Raw genomic sequence first — 22,617 nt, 5'->3', positions numbered from 1 at the left:
TAATTAATCTCTATTATAATTAATAATGTCCTGCATAAGACTTATAGAATCTCCTGCATATAGATCTTTCTACTGTTCCAACTGAATTATTATTTTTTTCAAATGCTAAGGAGTAAACCTATGACGTCCACATGCTAGGCAGGATTCTGTCACTGATCTGTGTCTCCAGTGGAAATCTTTTAGACAGAAGTGCATTATGGGAACTTTACTAAAAGAGACTTTCCCACTCCCAGTCCTGGTCAACACTGAAAGATCTGCCAGACTGTGAGAGTGTATTCATTTAGTGCTGTATCAGGTTCTTCTCAAACTTTATGCCTTGAGGATCTCTTCCTGCTTTTAAAAATTATTGAGAGGGTTGGTGAAATGGCTCAGTAGGTTAAGGTGCTTGCCTCATGGATCTGATGACCTAAGATGAATCCCTGGAATGTGTAAGGTGAAAAGAGAGAAACAACCAACTTCACCAAGTTCTGACCTCCACATGTGGGCTGTGACATAGGCGCCTTACCACATACTTCATGCTCACGTGCACACATAATAATAATGAAATTTAATAATAAGAGTGGTATTTCTTTACATTTTTACAAGGCTCTACCATTAGACATAATAAAAGTCACCTAGGTTCTCCCCCTTTACTTTGCATTTTATAATAATAATGTTTTGGTTCAAGTTTATAAAAATACTAGGCTTTAAACACAGGTAGTTGGAAAAAAAGTATTTTGATAAGTCTTTTTCAATAGTTGTGGATGTTCTTTGATACTGTACTAAAACTTGACAAGTTGTAGTCTTATGATTAGTTAAAACATGCTCCCTCAGTGACTATCATTAATCTTGCTTTACTATGTCACATTAAAATATATCAATTAATTTTTCTTATACTTTAAATGCTCTTTTACCAAATTTGTATGACTTTATAGCATTATGCCTCAGAAAAAAAGGGTTCACCGTTGATATAGGTCTTTAGACTTAAAGTGGTTATTTAATATTTTAAAATCTCATTTGTTAATATAACACTTTGAGGTTGCTAGATAAGCCGGTAAGTATTGACAAGCTATCAGTCTCACAGTGGTAGTTACAAGATTTTCAATATTAAGTTTTGCTTGAAAGCTAACATTTTGTCATTTGGAAAACAAAACAAAACATACAATTGTTTTTTTTTTTTTTTTTGAAGGAACTTAAAGTTTGCTCCTTTCCAGGAAGATCTTTGAATAGTCCTAAGAATAAATAATCATGATTTATCTGTCAGTTTTTTTTTCAAATTAAAATGGTGCTCATTAAAAAAGCAGCTAGTTAAACTTTCATCTTAAGATAGTCTCACGAGTACTTTACCTAGAGAACAGCCTTGTAAACTGATGACTACATACTTCGGGATGTAGTAGTTCTTTATATAAAATTTACTTCATGATAATGTCATGGCAAATCATTAAATAAATGTACACTCAAGAGTTGGGAGTACAACTCTTAAAAACAAAACAAAACAAACAAAAACCAAAGAGCTTCAGGTTTACCTAAAATCACCTTATGCCCCACCTGCCTGTCAGTCACCCCACCTACCTTGTTGATCTGGAACTTCCTGGGAGTCCAAACCCATAGTCTAAACCAGAACTTCAAGTAGGAACTCCCAGTTCCAGCTCATTTACTGTTACTAAGCTTGCTTGCTTCAATCTCTGTTATCATAAGGTGTTTTATGGGGATATTTTACTGAGTTTACTGCTTTATATAGTATACTTGGTCTAAATATGGATGCCTAAGCTTTAACTACACCACTTTCCTATAAATATTAAAAAGAGATGCTGCATTACTGCAGCTGATTCTAAATTTCACAACAAAGAGTCTTGGATTAGTGTGAGAATTGACCAGGGGAATGTAGAACTGTAGATGCTCTTATAACTTGCAGCCATTCCACATGGGGAGCCAGCTCTTAAGAACTTCTGGGTAGTATCCAGGAGAAGATCCCACTAATAGGAACTCATCCTGTGGGTTAATAAAATAGGTAGATAAAGAAATAGATTCTCGGGGCTGGAGACATGGCTCAGCAGTTAAATGTAATTGCCACCATTGCAGAGGACCAGGGTTTGGTTCCCAGCAGCCATGTGGCAACTCATAATCATGTTTAACTATTGTTTCAGGGGATCTAGCTTCCTCTTCTGGAATCTTTCCGCATTGCATGCATGTGGTGCATAAACACACAGGTAAAACAGTGATACACATAGGCAAACACATACATATAAAATAAAAATAAATAAATACATTTCAAAAGAAATGTGTTCTAGGTTATGTTTACTATATTATATAAGGCAATTAAGGAATTCTCAAGGAAAATTTCCTTGTTATTGTTTCACTTTTTTGCTAAATTATGTGAATTTTTAAAAAAGATTTATTTGTTATTATATCTAAGTACACTGTAGCTGTCTTCAGATACACCAGAAGAGGACATCAGATCTCATTAGGGATGGTTGTGAGCCACCATGTGTTTGCTGGGATTTGAACTCAGGACCTTCAGAAGAGCAGTCGATGCTCTTAACCACTGAGCCATCTCTCCATCCCAGATTATGTGAATGTTATAACTTAGTTTAAAAGCATCTTAGTTTGAAAAAGAGTCTGTAGGCCCATAGGAGGAACATCAATATGAACTAACCAGTACCCCCAGAGCTCCTTGGAACTAAACCATCAATCAAAGAAAGCATATAGTGGGACATGTGGCACTAGCTGTATATGTAGCTGAGGATGGCCTAGTCAGTCATCAATGGGAGGAGAGGCCTAGGTCCTGTGAAGGTTCTATGCCCCAGTATAGGGGAATGCTAGAGCCAGGAAGTAGGAGTGGGTGGGTTGGAAGCAGGGAAAGGGAGGAGGGGATAGGGGATTTTCAGAGGGGAAACTAGGAAAGGGAATAACATTTGAAATGTAAACAAAATATCTAATGAAAAATGTGGAAAAAAACAAAATAAAATATATTATGTTCAGTGATAAGTATGTTCAATGATATTGTGGGGTTTAAATAATGTTCACCTGAAGTTCATGTCCATTTGGCACCTCAGAATATGGATTGATCTGAATATAGGTCTTTGCAGATAAAGTTCAAATCCTGGGATTATACCAGAACTAGGCTATTCTAAATTCAATGACTGGTATCTGTGTAAGAAATCATAGCCACACAGAGTGAAGAAAGCAGAGGAAAGTGGAGGCAGAGATTGTAATGATGCATTTACAAACCAACAAGTGGCAAGAAATGCCAGTAGTCACCAGTGGCAAGAAATGCTCAGAGGAGTGAGGGAACCATTTTTCTTCAGTGCCTCTACAAAGGAAACAACTCCACTGACACCTAGCTTTATGGTTTCTAGCCTTCTCAATAAAGACATGATTGCTTGTAGCTTGTTGTGGTGGAAGTATTTTTAAACTTCTTTACAAAGCTTTTAACATAATTTTACTTGTGTGTATATTAGTCTCTGTGTGTACCAAAACAGAGATTAATCAAACTGTAATGTCTCATACAATGTGATACTCTGAGATTCTCTTTTAATAAGCAGTGGTGGGGGCTAGAGAAATAGTTCAGTAGATAACAGTGTGTACTGCTCTTGGAAAGAGATTTCATTTCTAGATCCTACACTGAGTGGCTCACAGCCACCTGTAATTCTAGCTGCAGAAGTATGTGACTCCTCTGACTTCCATAGATACCAACACCCATAAACACATACCCATATACAGACCCATATACATACACACAATTTAAAGATACATGTTTACAGGGTGGAGAGCTGGCTCAGCTCTTAAGAGCATTAGCTATTCTTCCAGAGGTCCTGAGTTCAATTCCCAGCAACCACATGGTGGCTCATAGCCACCTGTATCTGATGCTCTCTTCTGGTGTGTCTGAAGACAGTGACAGTGTACTCATGTACATTAAATAAATAAATCTTAAAAAAACTTTACATATTAAAGATAACAATACTTTTTTTTTAAGTTATGGAACCCAGACTACTAATCTTTGGGCATACTTAGAGTCTTGAAGAATAACTAGGACTCAGGAAAAATATTTTTCTTCTTGTAACTACTTTAATTTTATTTTTAAAACTTTTTGTAATAGCAAGGTGGTTCAGAGGGCAAGTTAAAAGCACCTCTTGCTAAGCCTGACAACCTGAGTTTGATCTTAGACCCACATGGTGGAAGGAGAGAACTGAATCCTGCAAATTTTCTACATTCAGGCCCCCTCTGTTCCTCTACACAAAGAAATAACTAACAAATTTAAAAAACTATTTTATATGTCTTAAGGTAATTTAGGAAATCATGCCAATGTAAAAGCTTTAATGAAAAATAAATCAAAACTATAAATGGCATCCTTGATGAAATTTTAGTAGTATGAAATAATTCCATTTTATTAATTAAACTTAAATGCCTCTTTTAAAAAAGATTTATTTTCATTTTGGATTTTATGTACATATTCAAGTACGTAAAATCCAAAATGTAATCCAAAATGAGTGCAGGGGCCTGAGGAACCAGAGGAGAAGCAGTCTGAAGAAAGTACCCGTCCTCTGGAGTGGATTTACAGCTAATTATGAACCACCCACTGTGGGTGCTGGGAGCCAAACCTGGGTCCTCTGGAAGAGCAGTGAGTGCTCTTAACCACGGATCCATCTAAAGTATGATGGTGTTAGTTGAAGTATGAAATTGTTACAGCGGATTCATTTGGGAGAAAAGAATGACTCCTTTAGTTGTAATTGAATGCATCTAAAATGTCTATAGGTTCATTTTATTTTAGTTTTTATTGGTATTATTTTATGTGTATGGATGTTTTGCCTGTATGCATATCTGTGCATGACTCTGTGCCTTGTGCTCCTAGAGGCCAGAAGAGGGCTTTGGATTCCCTTTGAGCTGGCATTACAGACCAGTTTTGAGTCACTATGTGGGTTCTAGAATTGAACTCAATGTCCTCTGGAAGAGCAGCAAGTGCTTTTAACCACTGAACCATTTCTCCAGCCCCAATATTTATTAGATTTTAAGTATCTGGATTACTTTATAAATTTGGTGCTAGTTTAATTTTCATGTAGGCTGTCTTAATTTTGTGTTCCTTTATAGCAGCAGTTTTCAATCTGTGGGTCATGATTCCTATGGGGGTTGCATATCATTTATATTATGATTCCTAACAGCAAAATTACAGTTATGAAGTAACAATGATATAACTTTATCATTGAGTCTCTACTATAGTAAAGAAGGTTGAGAACCTCACACGGCTTTATAGTATCTTTTTAAAAAGTAACGTGTGTGTGTGTGTGTGTGTGTGTGTGTGTGTGTGTGTGTGTGTGTGTGTTTACACACGCAACTTGTAGAAGTTGTTCTTTCCTTCCACTGTGTGGGTCCCAGGAATTGAACTCATGTCATCAGGCTAGGAGTCAGGGCAAGTGCCTTTATCCTTTGTGTCATCTTGATGACTTTGTAGTGTCTTTTACCACTTGAGAGAGTGAATGAATATAAAGCCACTGTTCTTGAATACTAACACATATAGTGAAAAGAGATCTATGCAAGGGAATCAGAACTGAGTGCTGGGTGAGGGGTTAGAACATTATGTGCTGTAAGAAGAGCAGTCAGTTTTCTATAAGGTGGTTGGGAAAAACTTCACCTAATGCCAGTAGACTTGAGCTGGGCTCTAAAAGTTTTAACTAAAATGTAGGAAAGTTGAGATTTTCAAAATAATCATTTTCAGATTTTTCACATTTCAGTTGTGCTTCTTTGTTGCTTAGCATGGTTTGAAAACTTTTTCTTCTTGACCTGTGGATAAATCTGATAACTTCATTCAACAAATATTCTTCCAGTGAGTTGAAGACCATCTTCTCTTGTCCTTCTGACTCATGTGATCTGTTTAAAGTCCTTTTCATTGTTTAGTGTTCACCTTGGACCTTTCTAAGGCAGAGTTAGGTTCCCACAGTACTATTCTACTGAGTCTCTCCCCTCCCCTGTAACCTCCGTCTTACCAGGTTAGGTTTCCTTAGCCATGACTTCTATGGAGCTTTGGCTCCTCTATTACCTCTTTATTTGGTTTTCTTCATAAGCCTAAAATCTGCTTCCAGTTCAATTTAATATGTATATTTCATTTGTATAGTTTATGGCTTTAAAATATTTAAAAATGTGAAAAATACTTTTTATAAGCCAGGGTGGAGTTATTTTTGTTTGTTTTACTTTTTCATTTTTAACTATGCGTATTTGTTTGTGTTTCTGTATGGGTATGTGTATGAGTTCAGGTACTCTTAGAGACCAGAAGGCATTGGTTTGGTTTTGTCTTGTCTTGTTTTGCTTTGTGAAGGGTCTCTCTACATAGTCCTGACTGTCCTGGAATAGAACAGGCTGACTCACAGGGATCCACCTGCTTCTGCCTTCCAAGTGTTGGTATTAAAGGTGTGTACCACCATGCATGATCCAAATGGTATTAGATATATTAAGACTGAATATATGCATGTAATGGTATTATCTGATACTATTTCTTTAATATATAATTGCTTAAATATTTTTCAGTTAACTAACTTAGTCAAACTAAGATGTTAGCTAATAAATTGCCTTCATAGAACAGTATGTTGCCTAGTATAAATTGGAGAGATTAAGTTTTGTTTTGTTTTTGTTTTTTGTTTTTTTTTTCGAGACAGGCTGTGTAGCCTTGGCTGTCCTGGAACTTTGTAGACCAGGCTGGTCTCAAACTCAGAGATCTGCCTGCCTCTGCCTCCAAGTGCTGGGATCAAAGGCGTGCGCCACCACACCCGGTGAGATATTAAGTTTTAAGATCCTCCTGTCTCCTTTCAGCACTGAAGTCCTAGAAATTTTTAGCATTAATTGGACATTCTATGAAAATATTTGGTAAAATTAAATTTGGGGAACACTGCAGGGTTACTTTATAGCTTTCACATAGCTCATTTGCTGGCTGTAGGAGAGCTTTTTGAAGTAGTATAAAGCACAATGGGTATATTTTGCAGCTTTACTAAGTTTTAATGCTTCTGTATTTTGAGCCTTAGCTCTGTGAGATGATTTATATAAGTGTAAGTTCATTTAAACTCCAAATTACAAAATCTAATCACCTCAGGGTCTATGTATTTTGCTAGATACCTTCTGAACACACTGGCTCCACCTACTGTCATGCTGAGACAAAACATCTTGCTTGTATATCTTCATTCAGAGTTCTTTTCTAAACTTATCCTTTGCATATTATCCCTCCCTCCCCTCCCCCCCTCTCATTCTCTCTTTCTTTCTGTGTTATTAGTTGCTTTGTGGACATTATGACTACAATACATGCCAGTGTGAAGATTTATTTTGAGTTAGGTTTACTATAGTAGGGTAGGCATGGAAGCCTGGGCGTGTGGTGGATCTAGAAGCAGAGTGCATGACAGAAAGCAGGGACTAGGCATAACCTTCAAGGACTTGCCCTTAATGACCTGTTTCTACCAGTCAGGAAATCTCCTATACATCCCAGATTCTCCCAAAGTAGCATTACCAGCAGGGGAATAAGGGGTCAAATAATGAGCCTGTGGGGGAGCCATTTCAGCTTCAAGTCATAACACATACTTTAATATGTGAGTCTCTCTTGAAAAGAAAGACTTTATTAAGCAATTCTGGAATTACTAGAATATTGCCAACCTGGTCTATAAATTGTATTATATAAAGAGAATATTTAAACTTTTAAGATTTTTGAGTTATTTTTACTTTTGTGTGTGTGCATGTGTGTAGAGAGTGTTCACCCCCCCCCCCCCCCATGCATGTAAGTGTAGAAGCCAGAGATTAACATTAGGTGTCTTCCTCTGTCACTCTCCACCTTACTGTTCTTGTTTTGAAACAGGATCTCTCACTGGACCTGGAGCTCACCATTTCTGCTAGATTGGCTAGCCAGTGACCCCCTGAAATCTTCCAGTCTCTACCTGCACCCCTAATTGCTAAGGTTATAGGTACATGCTATCACACCCAGCTTTCCTGTGTTTTATGGAGATCTGAACTCAGGTCCCCATGCTTATAAAGAAAACACTTTACTTATTAAGCTGTCTCTCCAGCCCTTTTATAAAAGATTGTTTAATTCATTTAAACCTATATCCAAGGACAATGTTTTTATGTAATATTTATCAGCTGTTGTGTGGTATGTGAATGAATGTTTTCATTTTAATATAATTTTCTAGACATTAACCCTAACCCTAATTAAATTCTTAGCAGAAGTAATCTAGCATTTATTTTTCTATTTTTCATCTTTTTAATACTTTAAAGCAATATAGCTATATTAAAATATATGAAGAAGATGAAGAAAAATATTATTTCATTCAAACTCCTATTTTTATTGTGATTGTTAGTTAACCCTCACCAGCCATAGTTATGATCAGACACAATTGATGAAATCAGTTTAACTGTGCTAGATATCAATTTATTGCCAATTTTTTGTTCCAGATTCAGTATTTATTCTATATTATCTTTAATTGTTCCTTTGACAACTAGTAAAAGTTAAACTTTATCAGTGGAGGGCACTAGGGATATAACACAGGAGGAAGGGCCTTTCTTTCTTGGTGTTGCTGTGCTGGCCAGGCAACTTCTTGGTCCAAGTGACATTAGTAGTATATAGCTCTTACAAGTGCAGGAGACTTCTCTAGTACCCAGGTCCTGAAGTTTAGTCCAAAGTACATCGTGGTCAATACCTTCTCCCCATCCACCCCTGTTGGCTTTTACTGGCACCTTAGAAGGGAGGTTTCTGATGAGTATAGTGTGTGTGTATTTTTGAAACAGGGTCTCACATATTCCAGGCTGGTTACCCAATTGTAGTAATATTTTTTAATATATAAATCCTGGTGGGGCGTACCTGCTACCTGCCCCAAAAGTTTATGTTCCCAAATGAAGCACACACACACACACACACACACACACCCTTTATATTTTGGTATGCCTTAATCAGCTCAATGGCTGGGCCACTTCATAACCTTCATGAAGTTAATCTCGCTGATAATCCTGAGTTATCGCTCACTAAATTCTATATTCTATCTGGCTGCTCTGGACCCAGAGGGCTACCCAACTGGGCTGCACTCTCCTGGCTCCTTCACATGCCAGCTCTGCTTCCCTGTTCTCCTCTCTTCTCAGGCATGCCATCTCTCCTCTCCTAATCCCAGCATGGCAGATTCTCCTCTCTGGGTCCCAAGCCCAGGAATCCTAAAAGTCCCATCTCTGTCTGCCCTCCCCTATTTTCTGCTGGCATCTTTATTTACCAAACAGAACCACCTGGGGGAAGGGTCTCTCAATGTCTTATGTGCATACACTCATGTAAGCAGTTTTGGGTACTAAAATTAACCTTAGAATACAGGCAGCATTAAGCCAAACCCACTACACTGTGACAGGATTTTCCCTGTCCAACTAATTTAAATTTTAGTGTAGCAGGAGGCCTGTGATTTCGACAGGGAAAGAGGAGGCAGAGCTAAGAGTTGCAGAAACAGGGAGCCATAAAGGAAACAGGAGGAGAAAGAAACAAGATAGAGAACAAACAGGATGATTTAGATTACGCATGGTTTTAAATAGCCACAGGTAGATATAATATCATATAGGGATAAAATAATTGGGGTAACTTGTCTAATCTAGGTGGGCAGCTTATACCATTATCAATTGGACCTGAATAATTAATTATAAGCTTCTAGAGGTTTGATTTTACCAGGTTACTGGGAATTGTAATAGCTAACTGCAAGGTGGGTGGTCATTACATGAGGCAAGCATGATAGCAATCTGCCAGTGGGAACTTAGTGACCTGGGTGAGAAATGTTGGAGGTCTGAGTCGGAGAGTCTCCACGAGATAAGAACAGGTCGGCCATGCCAGCCAGTACATAGCCGGCCAGCCTGCTAGGGCAGAGAGTAGCTGGGTGTAGCATGGGAGCATGCCGTTCATTTTTTAATATTCCCGCAAAACTACATTTCCTCCTTTTTGTCAAATTAAAAAGGCTCTTTTCTCTCAGACATACACTGAACATAATTATAACAATTATGTAAATTGCAAGGTATGATATACACTTATAACATCTAGTTCATTATATTTGGCAGTTTAGATAAAGTATTCTATTGTATATCCTAACCTTAAGAGTTTACAATTCTGTACCTCAATTAGGTTTGATTTTAACTTGCCTTATCAACTGAAAACCATTCTTTCAAATCTAGATCTTCTTATTCAGTGCTAAACAACTTAATTTCAATTATAAGATCATAACTAGTCTTCAACCCCATCAGAGAGCTGAGAAGGAATTAAATATTACCTGAATATATAGGAAACACAAAGACATAGCTTCCAAAACTTACACAATTTGTAGAGACAGCTGACTGCTGACAGCTTCTAATTTCTTATAACAGTAGAACATCTGTCTTCAGCCTTTTGGCCCAGAAGAACCATCTGACAGACCCTAAGTGAAGCAGGGATTATGAAGGACTAGCTTACCCTGTCTTGGTTGAGCTAAGCAGTGGAGTATCCCGAATCTGTTTGTCTCTTTTTGCACAGTAATTGTCTAATTGTCTGCAGAATGAAATTAGGCTATTTCTTACCCAGTGGCTAGTTTGCCACAATTGAAGCAACTCCAGTTGGAGGTAATGATTCTCATGTTTTCTTTGAAGTGGGAAGGGGGTACTGTCAGGAGCATACACATCTCCTAGTCAAAAGATATATTAATAATGAAATGATTTTAAGTGTCATATTCTGTGGATCTCTGATGCTTTTGAAGACTAAGTGTATATATAGTATATCTGAACTGTTAAATCTTGACTACTCTTAGTTATTTACTATTTTAATAATTTTAAAACACTTTATTGTAATTTAATCAGAATCTAATATTACAATGAGTTTACTATCTGACCTTTAACTTGCATTCCTTAATCATCCTAAACAGTTTGTAATAGCATCTATTAGAAGGACTGGCTCTAAGCCTTGTATTCGTAAATGAGTTGCACAAGCACAATTCATATCTAAGAGTAACAAAATTAATTTTGAACTTTGTATCACTGTAAAGATTTATACCAATGAAAATCTTAAATCTGTATCAATATGTAAATTCTGTATCAATGTAAGAAAATATAACTTCAATTCTGTATCAAAATATAACAGATGAATTGTTAAGGGGTGGGAAGGGGTAGGAAAATTGGAATGTAAGATTATGGCTATAAAATGTTTTGTTTAAGAGTAAATTGAAGCAAAAGCAAAGATTTGTCTCTTGTGTCCTCAAGGGCAAAGTGTAGATTTGTATGTTATGTACAAAGTCTGTATTTGAGCTAATAACAGAATTTAGAGTTAAAAACTATTTCTTCCCAGAATCCAGAAAACATTTATCTGGTGTTGTCAAGTACTCTAGTTTTTATTAAGAATATAAAATACAAAGAGATGAAATTGTTGGTTTTGTTCTTTTTCATAAATGTTCTGTTTCCCATACCATAGATAGCTTCTATGATATTTGCTCTGTTTTTTGGTATGTTAAAATTTCCCAAGGTGTGCTTTTTTTTTTTTTTTTTTTTTTTTTTTTTTTACTCACAGTCCTAAAATCTTGTAGCGCCATGCTTCTTCTTTAGACATTTCAAAAGACATTGTAGAATAGAGTTTTGGAATACAGTCACTCTGTGGTACACTTGGTGCATCCATTTAATCCAGAGAATCTGTCTTCATTGGAAGAAATCTACCTTCCCAGTTTCATTTTCATGAGTGGTCTTCATCTTTACCCTTCTATGATGGAAATACTGAGGTGAATTCCTCTGCTGTTTTAAGATTCTCTGGTATTCTCAACTATGCACATAGCTGAAATAACACCCCTCCAAGTCACTGTTTTTGTCTGTCCTCTCAAGGTCTCATCTAGTGGTTTTGTTCAATCAAATAAGAGCTCTTTTGTAGTTTCCCATTCTTTACTAGTCTGCTTTGTGAATAGCCATAACATTTGGAAAATACTTTCTAAAAATTTTACTTTTTTATGCATGTATTTTGCCAGCATTTATATATGTTCACCACATCATTCTGCAGCCTCATCATATTTCTTAGTGCTTTTTTCTTCTTCAGAACAATATGCCAACATTTGTTGTTGCAGGACACATGAAGTAACAAGACACTGAATGTTGGTTACTTTGGTCCTTGGCTTTTTATTTTCTTTGTTTAAGGGCTTTCTAAAAACACATGGGTGGGCATCATCTTGCAGTTGTGTGTGTGTGTTCTTAATGGACAACCTATATGTTAAATTCAGAAAAACCACTTGGTTGCATATTTTCGAATTGGCAATTTGAAATATTTGTTGAACTGGCCATTTTCTTTTTTTCTTTTTCTTTTTTAAAGATTTGTTTATTATATGTAAATACACACCAGAAGAAGGCGTCAGATATCATTACAGATGGTTGTGAGCTACCATGTGGTTGCTGGGATTTGAACTCAGGACCTTCGGAAGAGCAGTCAGTGCTCTTACCCACTGAGCCATCTCGCCAGCCAGAACTGGCCATTTTCATTTAAGTTTTTTCTATGTGACTGGAGAAATGGTTCAGTGGTTAAGAAGACTTGCTGCTCTTGCACAGGACATAGCTTCAGTTCATAGAACCCACATGTTGGCTCACAATCATCTGTAACTCCGGGTCTAGAGGATCTGATGCCCTCTTTCAAACTCTCCAGGCAATATATGAATCTTACAACCAAATTTTTAGTTCTATAAAGATATTTATATGGATTGTACAAGGTGTACAGGTCAGTTAAGGATAAAATTTTGCTCTTTGAGCAGGTGAAAGTTTGATCAATAATCAGTTGTAATAAATCTTCATTCATGCCATGTGAAAGATGTCATGATGAATTTTAAGCATTTCATAAACAACAAGATTTTTTTTTTTTTTTTTTTTTTGATGTAAAAACACGAGGTAGTTTAATGGCGGAGCTCCGGGTCGAAACATATCTCACGCAGGAGACAGTGGATTCAACCCTAAGGCTTGGAAGCTAGGGGTTTTTATAGAAAAGGGGTGGGGCTGGGGAGGAATTGGCGCGGTTTCACATGATTGGTCCATTTAAACATTAGCAGCCTGTTAACATTTAACTTAGGTCAGAAGGGCGGGAGATAGGGAGGCGCCGGGCCAGTCTTTATCTTTATGGCTAAGCAGCCTCAGGAATGTCTTAACGACGGGCCTGCCTGGGCATGTCCTAGCCTGTTCTGCTATGTTCTCAGCCCCAGGTTTCAAAGCTCACAAACAACTCTTTGGGCTATTTGACATACATTACATGAATCACAGGTCTCAAGTTTTACTTCCTTTCATTCCCCTCTTCTTCTACTAAGTAATTCTAATCTTAGAATTTTAGAAGTCTATATCTCTATGTGGAGAATAGAAATCAACAAAATAAGAAGGGATAGTAAACAGAACTAGGCAGGGACCCTTCTAGTGAGGCTTGAGGGTCTGGGCATGATGTAGGTGTACAGAGATCAGATCTCTGGCTGGAACTGGTGAGATGTCTTCTGGGGTACCCAGCTCATTCGCTGTAGCCAATTGTGACCAGACTTTTTTCTGCACCACCTGCAAGCCTTTTAACTTAACATACAGATTATTATTACAACAACATGTAGGTTTAAACACATCATTTAAGACAGTTATGGGCATGGGAGCCCCATAAAGGATCTTAAAGAGTAAGGCTGAATCAAAAGGGAGTATTTCTAGTTCTAAATAGGGCATGGGGAAGGAGCACCAAGTCTGCACCAGTCTCTTTTAGAATTCTATTTATCTTTTCTACCTGTCTTGAGCTTTGGAGCCTGTATGCACAATGTAACTTCTAATTAATCTCTAATATCTTGGCCAGTCCCTGATTTACCTGGGCAACAAAGGCAAGTCCATTATTGGACCTGATTACCTTGGGTATCCCAAACCTCGGGAAGATTTCTTCTAGGATCTTCTTGGCTATCACATTGGCTGTCTCAGTCCTGGTTGGAAAAGCTTCTACCCACCTTGAAAAGGTGTCTTCAACCGCGAGGCTACTGCCATCCTTGTACCAGCTCGAACTCTTAGGCCAAGGCTGATCTGATCCTTCAGATCATTTCGAGTACCAGTTTCTTCTGCCAGAATGTCAGCACAGTGATGAGTAGGTGAAGTCTTGGACAGTAGGGTAACTCGTCATCCATCAGTCAGGGTGCTTTCGGGTAATGCTTTCAAGAGTGTGGGGTGCCACTACAGTTGTTTGCTGTCCCAGAGTGAGCTTATTAACATCTTGCCAAGCAGAGCTATGGCAGCAATAGCTTTCAAGCAAGAAAACCACCCGCTAGCAACAGGGTCTAACTTCTTGGATAGGTAAGCCACTGGCCTTTTTTAAAGTCCCAAAGTCTGAGCAAGGACTCCTCTGGCGACTCTTGCTCTCTCTTCCACATAAAGAATGAAGGGCTTGGTTGGGTCAGGCAAAGGCCAAGGCTGGCTGTCAGTAGGGCCTTTTTAATTTCTTTAAAGGCTTTCTGGTGATCTGGGGTCCACACAAACATCTTCCCTTCCTTGGTTAGGGGATACAACAGGGCAGCTAAGGTCACCAACCCAGGTATCTAGAGTCTGTAGAAGCCAGCGGTACTCAAGAATTCTCTTACTTGCCTTGGTGTAGTTACAGTCTTTTTCTGGCTTCTTTTAGCCACTGTTTTTCACCTCGAAGGGTGTATCTCAAATAGATAACTTGAGTCTGACACAGCTGAGCCTTTTTAGCTGAGGCTCGGTCTTCTGTTGGGCAGGTTTCCTATCTAGATCCTGTCTTTTCTTTCTCTCCTACCACTGTGGCCAAGTTTCTAGTCAAATTTCTTTCTTGTCTACGATCCCTCCTGTTTTCTCTTTCTTCTGCTTCTCGCCTCTTGCTTCTCTCTCTCTCTCTCTCTCTCTCTCAATACGCCTTCTCTGCCTCTTACTTACTGGTTCTACTCTAAATTATTTCTCATTCGTAGTATCTCTCTCATCTCAGACCTCTCTAATCTCTTTCATCTCTACTTTTACTGTCATCTATCTCTCCTGAGTCTGCTGAAGCTTTGCTCTTCCTTACAGTCTAAGCTCACCTTTTTCTAGACCTGTATACCCATTTGTCAGAGCCTGGTGATTAGACTCGTAGGTGCTCCTTACCTGGGACAGAAGTTTTAAGTGGAGGATGTTTCCCTTGCTGGTTAGCAGCTTAGGGCGGGGCCGCCCTAGAAGAGAAAACATGTGAGGCAGGGAAGGGAAGGCAGCTCTCACAGCTGGCTGCACTGGGCCAACTCGGGGAGGAGGGGGGGAAGGTGGCGGAGGCAGCGACTCTAGTCGGCCCCTCCCCAGCAGGCATCACAGCCGCTCTAGGAAGCCAGGCGGGGCCTGCACGGGCCTCGACCCTCTTTCTTTTCTTGCGGGTCCTGCAGGTGGTGAAATGCGTGGTGGTGGTGGTGGGGGGGGGCAGGCACCCCGGGGAAACCTCCGCATAGGTGTTCCCCGCTGGGCCAAGGTTTCCCTCGTGGCACCTCGCCTCGGCCAGCGCGCTCTGCTGCCGCCAAAGCCAGAAGTTCCCAGTTCGGCCCTGCAGCTGCTAGCGGCCAGGCGTGCGGTGTTGTTTTTCTTAACTATCACTGACAAATTCTGTCCTAACATCAGTTCAAGTCTACAGTCAGAAACAAAGGTTTGACATACACACAGTCTGTCCCATGACGAAAACCACAACAGAACAAAAAAGTAACAGAGAAAAACAAACAAACAAAAACACACTCATTCCTCACTCTCCCAGATGTAAAACCAAGGCACCAGGTGGGACTTGAACCCACGATCTCGTAACTGGAAAACCAAGGCACGAGTTCACAAGCCAAGACACAAATTCACAATCTCAGAACTGAAAAACCAAGACACAAATTCACAAACCAAGACACAAATTCGCAATCTCAGACTTGAAAAACCAAGACACAAATTCAGCGGTGCCACACTTAGACAACAGACAACATGTAAGATGCACACAAACAAACGTACCTCCAAGGGGTCTTTCGGGGTTCCTGGGTGTCACGCAGATCTCGGTGGGACCTCCAAGTGAAAGAACCTAGTGGGGAAACCCCCACTCAATTCCCCGATTCGGCATGCACCCAAGAATCACGAACAGACGACCATCTTGATGTAAAAACACGAGGTAGTTTAATGGCGGAGCTCCGGGTCAAAACATATCTCACGCAGGAGACAGTGGTTTCGATCGTTTAATGGCGGAGCCATAATGGCAGAGCTCGCAGGAGACAGTGGATTCGACCAAAATCAATTGACTAATTTTAGCTGAAGTTTTGGCTAGAGACATTTTTATATCTAAGCCAGTTTCAGAGCTGTTACCATGTGAAGGGATCAGCAAATCATGTTACCTGTCCTGTTTGGTCTTCTTGAGTTTTTCTTTCCTGTCTGTAGCCAAGATCTTCAAGGGCTCTTCACTGTCATATCTGATCTATATTACTTTGGTAGAGCCCCAAAGCCTTTTCTTCTTTCCCGCTAACACAAATACAGAGCCTCTCTCCCAAAGCAGCATGTCCTTGGTCCAGCAACCTGAAATCGATTGATTCAGTTTAGCAGCCTCCTTTTTCTTAGGGCCTGAATGTTTTATTTTGTTTACATGTGTGCACATGCGTATGCATTCCAGAACACATGTGGAAATCTGAAAACAATGTGAAGGAATTGATTATTCCACCATATATTTGGACCCCAGGGATTAAAATCAGGTCATCAGACTTGGAGACATACCTTTGCCTGCTGAGCTTTTCTGCTGTTCCTCAGAGCTTTGTATTTTTAAAGATGAAAACAAGTCCTATAAGATCCATTACATTACAGAAAAATTAAATTTTAAAAATCTACTGTCTTGTATCTTGTAAACTAAGAACATTACCAAAACAATGAAATATTACAAAAATACATAAAATGTAGACATTCAGTTGATTGCTTTTCAATTGCACAGTCAAAATTATGACAGTTATTTATATTATCATTAATTATAGTATACTATATTATACTATATTTTATTAAAATGTCAGTATTTATATTGTCATTCACTTTCAGAAAACCACGCTTTGTGCAACATTGGTATAGACTTCCATCTTCAGCCAGCTGTTTTATCTCTGAGTTTTTTTCTGGGATTCTTACTTTTAGAATTTAGATTTTTCTCTTAAGTTGATATACTCTAAAACATTCTTAGTTTCATTTTTTAGGAAGTATCTTTGTTTTATTTGATTACTATGAGAAATTTTTATTGAAATAAGACCTTTTTGTAGTAATTTGATATCTTATCACAGTCTTTCCAAGGAATTTCTTATTTAACTATTGCTAAAGACCAAATGAATGTGTCCTTAAGTGATACTGGTTAATCTAAATATCTTCCTGTTTTTTCTCCTGTAGGGAATACAGTGAGTAACCTGATTATGATCATACCTCCAATTTTTGGTGCAATTCAAGGCATTAGAGACAGACTGGAGAAGCGGTACATTGCTGCTTACTTAGCACTCACAGGTATGTAGCCTGCTTCATCTGAACACGCATGTGCAGTGCGCACTGGATGCTTAGTCTCGTTTACTTCTAAAAGCAATTACTTGGTATACAATTTGAGCACACTTTGAAACATTAAAGTTGAAACTTCACAGACCTTGACAGTGACTTGAACTGTACTTTTGAATAACTTTTTAAAAAAAGTTCAGACTATAACTGTACAGGTAGAGGTAATAAAATAAACACATGTTTTTTTACCCAGCTTTGCCAGATTAGGATTTTTTTCTTATTTGCTTCAGATCTTAATTTTTTCTTTTTAAAGGAAATGTGCTACTGCAGATAAAATAGAAGTTTTTTTTTGTATTTCTGCCTTTTTTCCTTCTCCGTCTAGCTTCTCACCCTAAGAGCTAAACCCTATTTTAAATTACATCGTATAATTTTCTTACACACTCTTACGTTTCCTTCCAATATCTGTAACCTCTCAAGTAGTGTATAGGGACTGAGTATGATGGTATATGCTTACAATCCTTGTACTGTAGAGACTGAGGCAGAAAGATCAAGAGTTTGGAACCATCATGGTATACATAGGCAAAACTCAGTTTCAAAGAAAAATTATATAATATTCTTGTCAGAAAAACAAAGTATAAAAATTACATCAATGAAAATTCTTCCCTCAATTAATTTAAAAGTAGATGTTATAATTTAATCTTCTAACTTAAGTAAACAGTTTCAAATGAAGAAATAAACACCAAAAGGTGTGGCATATGAGAGATAATGTCGATAAATGGTGTTGTGTAATGAGAGATCTCACATAACATCTATCCATGGACAAGAGTATCTGTGAAAGCCTCAGGATTCAATAGCATACTAAGCAAGTTTAGTGTACTGTGAGACCTAAGAGGATTGTTTTGACAGTGTACACTCAAAGCCAAGCCTGCCTTACTAGAAATGCTAAAGGAGTCTTTTTAACCAATAGAAAGGACATCAATGAGTAACTTAAATGTATGAAGGTATACAATTCATAATTAAATAAGTTAATTACACCTTTACTATGAAAGATAAAAGACAAAGCTACTAAAGTAATGATAACTAATGGTGTGGATAAGAAAATATAAAAGTTTGTGGCATCAGACATTAAAATTTAAGAAAAGTTAAAATATGAAGTTTTTGGGTTTTTTTTTTTTTTGCTTCTTCTTTGTGATCAAATGAGTTTTTAATATGCTAAGCATAACCTATTATAAGACATTCTTGGTAAGTTTTGTAGTAACTACAAAGCAAAAAAAAAAAGAAAGAGAGAGAGAGAGAAAGCAAGCAAGCAGGAAATAAAGAGAGAGAGAGAGGGAGGGAGGGAGGAAGGAAGGAAGGAAGGAAGGAAGGAAGGAAGGGAGGGAGGGAAGGAGGGAGGGAGGGAGGAAGGAAGGAAGGAAAGAAAAGAAAATACATGGAATCAGAAAACACTAGAGAAAAGTCACTACCACAAAGAAAAGAGCAATAGAAGAAAGAAGTATACACAAACAACTAAAAAGCTTAAAATATAGTAACAAGTCTTTACTTATCAGTAATTACCTTGAATGCAAATAGACTAACCTCTCTAATTAAAAAGCACAGAATAGCTGGATGATTAAAAAAATACTTGTAATTATATATTGCCTCCAAATGAGATAGTCTATGGAAATAGTAAAAAGAAGTAGCTACATTGATATCAGATAAAATACTTCTGGAAAAATTGTTGAAAGAGACAAAGATGGACATTACATAATAGTAAATAGATTAATTCAACGATCATAAATATATTTCTGTAGCAAACAACAGAGAGCCAAATATAAAGAAAGTGACAGACTGTAATGTAATAATAGAAGAAGTTGTTAACATCCTACTTTTAGCATTGATCAGGCTATCCAGGCAAAATCAACAACAACTCCAGCAGATTTAAATTATACTACAGACCAAATACAACTAAGACATGTGCAGAACATGACACCAACTGCTACAGAATACATATGTATCCTAATAGCACATGGAACGTTTTCCAGGACAAATCATATGTTGGCTCACAGAACAAGTCTCAACAATTGAAATAATTTAAGTGTAAAACTACAAATAAATAACAGAAAATGTTAGCAACTCTACAGATATGTAGAAACTAAAGTATACTCCTGAATAAATAGAATGAAAAAACAAGTAGAAATATAACATATGAAAATCTGTAGGAAATAACAAAAGCAGTTCAAAAAAGGATGTTTATATTATCAAGAAGACTACAAGTAGCCCTCATGTTGCTCATGAAATTAAAAAAAAAAAAAAAAAAAAAAGGAAAAAGAGACCTTAAAAGTACTAGAAGGAAGGAAATAATAAATATTAGAGCAAAAATAAAGAGAAAATACACATGATCAGTGAAATGAAAATGATTAATTACAACTGATACAGTAATACAAAAGAATCATAAGGAACTATTACGAATAGTTATGTGCTAACAAATGAGGTAAAATAGAAGTATACAATTCCTAGACACATACAGAGTACCAAATACTGAAAAAGATGCCATCTGTAGTCATTGAACCAAAGGCAAAATATTTTCATAAATGAAATGCCAGAGAAAATAATTGACTTTATATCATACACAAAAATAAATTTTAAATCAATCAGAAATACAAGTTTTAAAACTAAAATATTAAAAATCCTGAAAGAAAATGTGTGAATCTATATCTAGCATTTTGAAATAACTTTCTGTGATTTAAATTCAGATGTAAGGAAAAGTAGACAAATTGAACTACACACCTAGCAGGTGTAATGGGACATATATGCAATCCCTGCCACTTGGGAGGGTTGCCTAGATACATATTGAGACCATTCTGTCAATTTAGACTCTGTCTCAATCTACAGTTTGTTTTTGCTTGGGATGCTTACTAGTAGAGCATTTGCTTAAAATGGACGTGGCTCTAACACTAATCCCTAGCACTAGCAGAAACAGGGAGGGGTGTTTTTCTTTTTTCTCTTTTCAATTAGCATGGAGTGGAATGTATGGATTGTTGATACAATATTTATTATGAAAGCCATACTTAGCTGCAAAATTTTATTAGCCATGCTCAGGAAGCCCACTTTTTGGCCAGAAAATTGAAATTATCTTTATACCTTTTTGTACATATCTCTGTAATTGTTTCCTAGATATGTAAGTTGTATTAAAAGTATTTTATAAAGGAACCTGAGTTAGAATACCTTCCTTACTACTTAATAGCTGAATGCCATGTATAATTCTTTGTTGCCAATGCATGAAAGCCAGATGGTAAGTGATAATGGTTCTATAAAAGATGAAAGGAACTAGAGCGTATATAGTGGTCAGCATACTTAGCATAGTATAAAACTTCAATACATAGAACTATTTATTGTGGCAATAAGAGACACAGCCAAAAGCTACCACCAGTGTCTGAGATGTTGCCTTGGATCCTTGATGTGTCATGGAAATAATTATAGAATGTGTCACAATGAAACAAAATTAATTATTTACATGTAGAGACTGAGGTACACTCAAGGGTGTTGGTATCTCCAGACAAGTTCTGTCTTAGTCAGGGTTTTTATTCCTGCACAAACATCATGACCAAGAGGCAAGTTGGGGAGGAAAGGGTTTATTCAGCTTACACTTTCACATTGCTGTTCTTCACCAAAGGAAGTTGGGATTGGAACTCAAGCAGGTCAGGAAGCAGGAGCTGATGCAGAGGCCATGAAGAAATGTTATTTACTGGCTTGCTCAGTTTGCTTTCTTACAGAACCCAAAACTTTCTTTTCTTTCTTTTTTTTTTTTTTTTATTGGTTTTTCGAGACAGGGTTTCTCTGTGTAGCCCTGGCTGGCCTCGAACTCAGAAATCCACCTGCCTCTGCCTCCCGAGTGCTGGGATTAATAGGCGTGCGCCACCACGCCCGGCCCAACCCAAAACTTTCTTACAGAACCCAAAACTACCAGCCCAGGGATTGCACCACCCACAATGAGCCTTCCTGCTTGATCACTAATTGAGAAAATGCCTTACAGCTGGATCTCATGGAGGCATTTCCTCAACTGAAGCTCCTTTCTCTGTGATAATTCCAGCCTGTGTCAAGTTGACACACAAATCAGCCAGTGCAAGTTCTTAAGAGAGTTGCATTTAGGTGTCTTTACAGTAGTTTTGTATATATGATGATATTGTGACTCTTTAAATTATATTGCTAGGTTTTATGTATCAGAGAAGTACAAGAGAGTGCTAAAAGAAGCTGACCAACTATGCACATTAAAGCTTATCTTGAGCATTCAATACTTTATAGAAATAATATTGTTAGTATACTAAATTACCTAGTAGAGAGAATTTTAGAAATATTATACTGTGCTTGTTTTCCTCTATGCCAAAATCTTCAATCATAGCACTAACTCAGCATCAGCTGTATCTTGTCACAAGACCTTAATAAACTTCCTACTTTCTACTGTCTTCTGAAGTCACTCTGGCCCCCAAAGAATTTCTTGTGAATCTTTTTATTTATTTGTCTTAATTTTAGTGGTAGGAATGGGATCCTGGTGTTTCCACATGACTCTGAAATATGAAATGCAGGTGAGTAATGGCAAAAGTAAGTGATTATTTCTCTTAGTTTAGAGACACTTTCAATTCAAGAAAAGAACACATAACTAAAGGATAATAAAAACAGGGACTTGTCATCTTTGAAGTCTTTCACTTGAGTCAAAGGACTCAAATTGAGCATATAAAGAAGTAGTATGGCTTTCTATGTATGTATGCCAACTCTATGCAGACATATGTAATTTTAGAACAGCCTTAAAGAAAGCAGTTACATGGAGGTGTCCTAAAAAGTTGTAAGCAGTTCACAAAAACACTTTATTCTTAGGTACCTGCAGTCTTTTATGTATTAGTGGTGTCCATTTGAGTGAGTGCCCATTTAGTTTTTATCTTTGCTTCACAGTGGTTATATACCTAGTCATTTGACCCTTTTGGCTTATCATCACTAACCTTCTAATTCTGACCATAGTTTAGACTCACGAATTTGATCTAAGGTTTGTGATCTGACCTTTGCCAGACTCATCTTTGTCTTTGCTGTTTGTGGTATGAAGACAGGCATTGCACATTCTAGGCAAACACTTGACCAGCTGCGTTCTCCGGACTATCTTCGTAGACACACACACTCACTCCAGAGCTCAGATCTTTCGCTGGGCTTAGTTACAGTTTTGGAATGAGACTT

At 37.6% G+C, this 22,617-nt stretch overlaps 1 protein-coding gene across 6 annotated transcripts in view; it reads left to right on the top strand.

The window, feature by feature from the left end:
• Positions 1-22,617, top strand: part of Acer3 (alkaline ceramidase 3) — a 107,401-nt gene that overhangs the window by 37,645 nt on the left and 47,139 nt on the right. For all 6 annotated transcript variants that reach the window (NR_153759.1, XM_030242889.1, NM_001360615.1 and 3 more), the window contains exons 2-3: positions 17,317-17,427; positions 21,925-21,977. Coding sequence is in view for 3 of the 6 variants with exons in the window: in NM_025408.3 (NP_079684.2) it covers positions 17,317-17,427; positions 21,925-21,977 (164 nt within the window). In the remaining 3 variants the exon portion in view is untranslated. The remainder of the gene's footprint in view (positions 1-17,316; positions 17,428-21,924; positions 21,978-22,617) is intronic.

Source organism: Mus musculus, chromosome 7 (assembly GCF_000001635.26).
Source record: "Mus musculus strain C57BL/6J chromosome 7, GRCm38.p6 C57BL/6J".
Lineage (NCBI taxonomy): Eukaryota > Metazoa > Chordata > Mammalia > Rodentia > Muridae > Mus > Mus musculus.
This window is presented reverse-complemented; position numbering and strand designations above follow the sequence as displayed.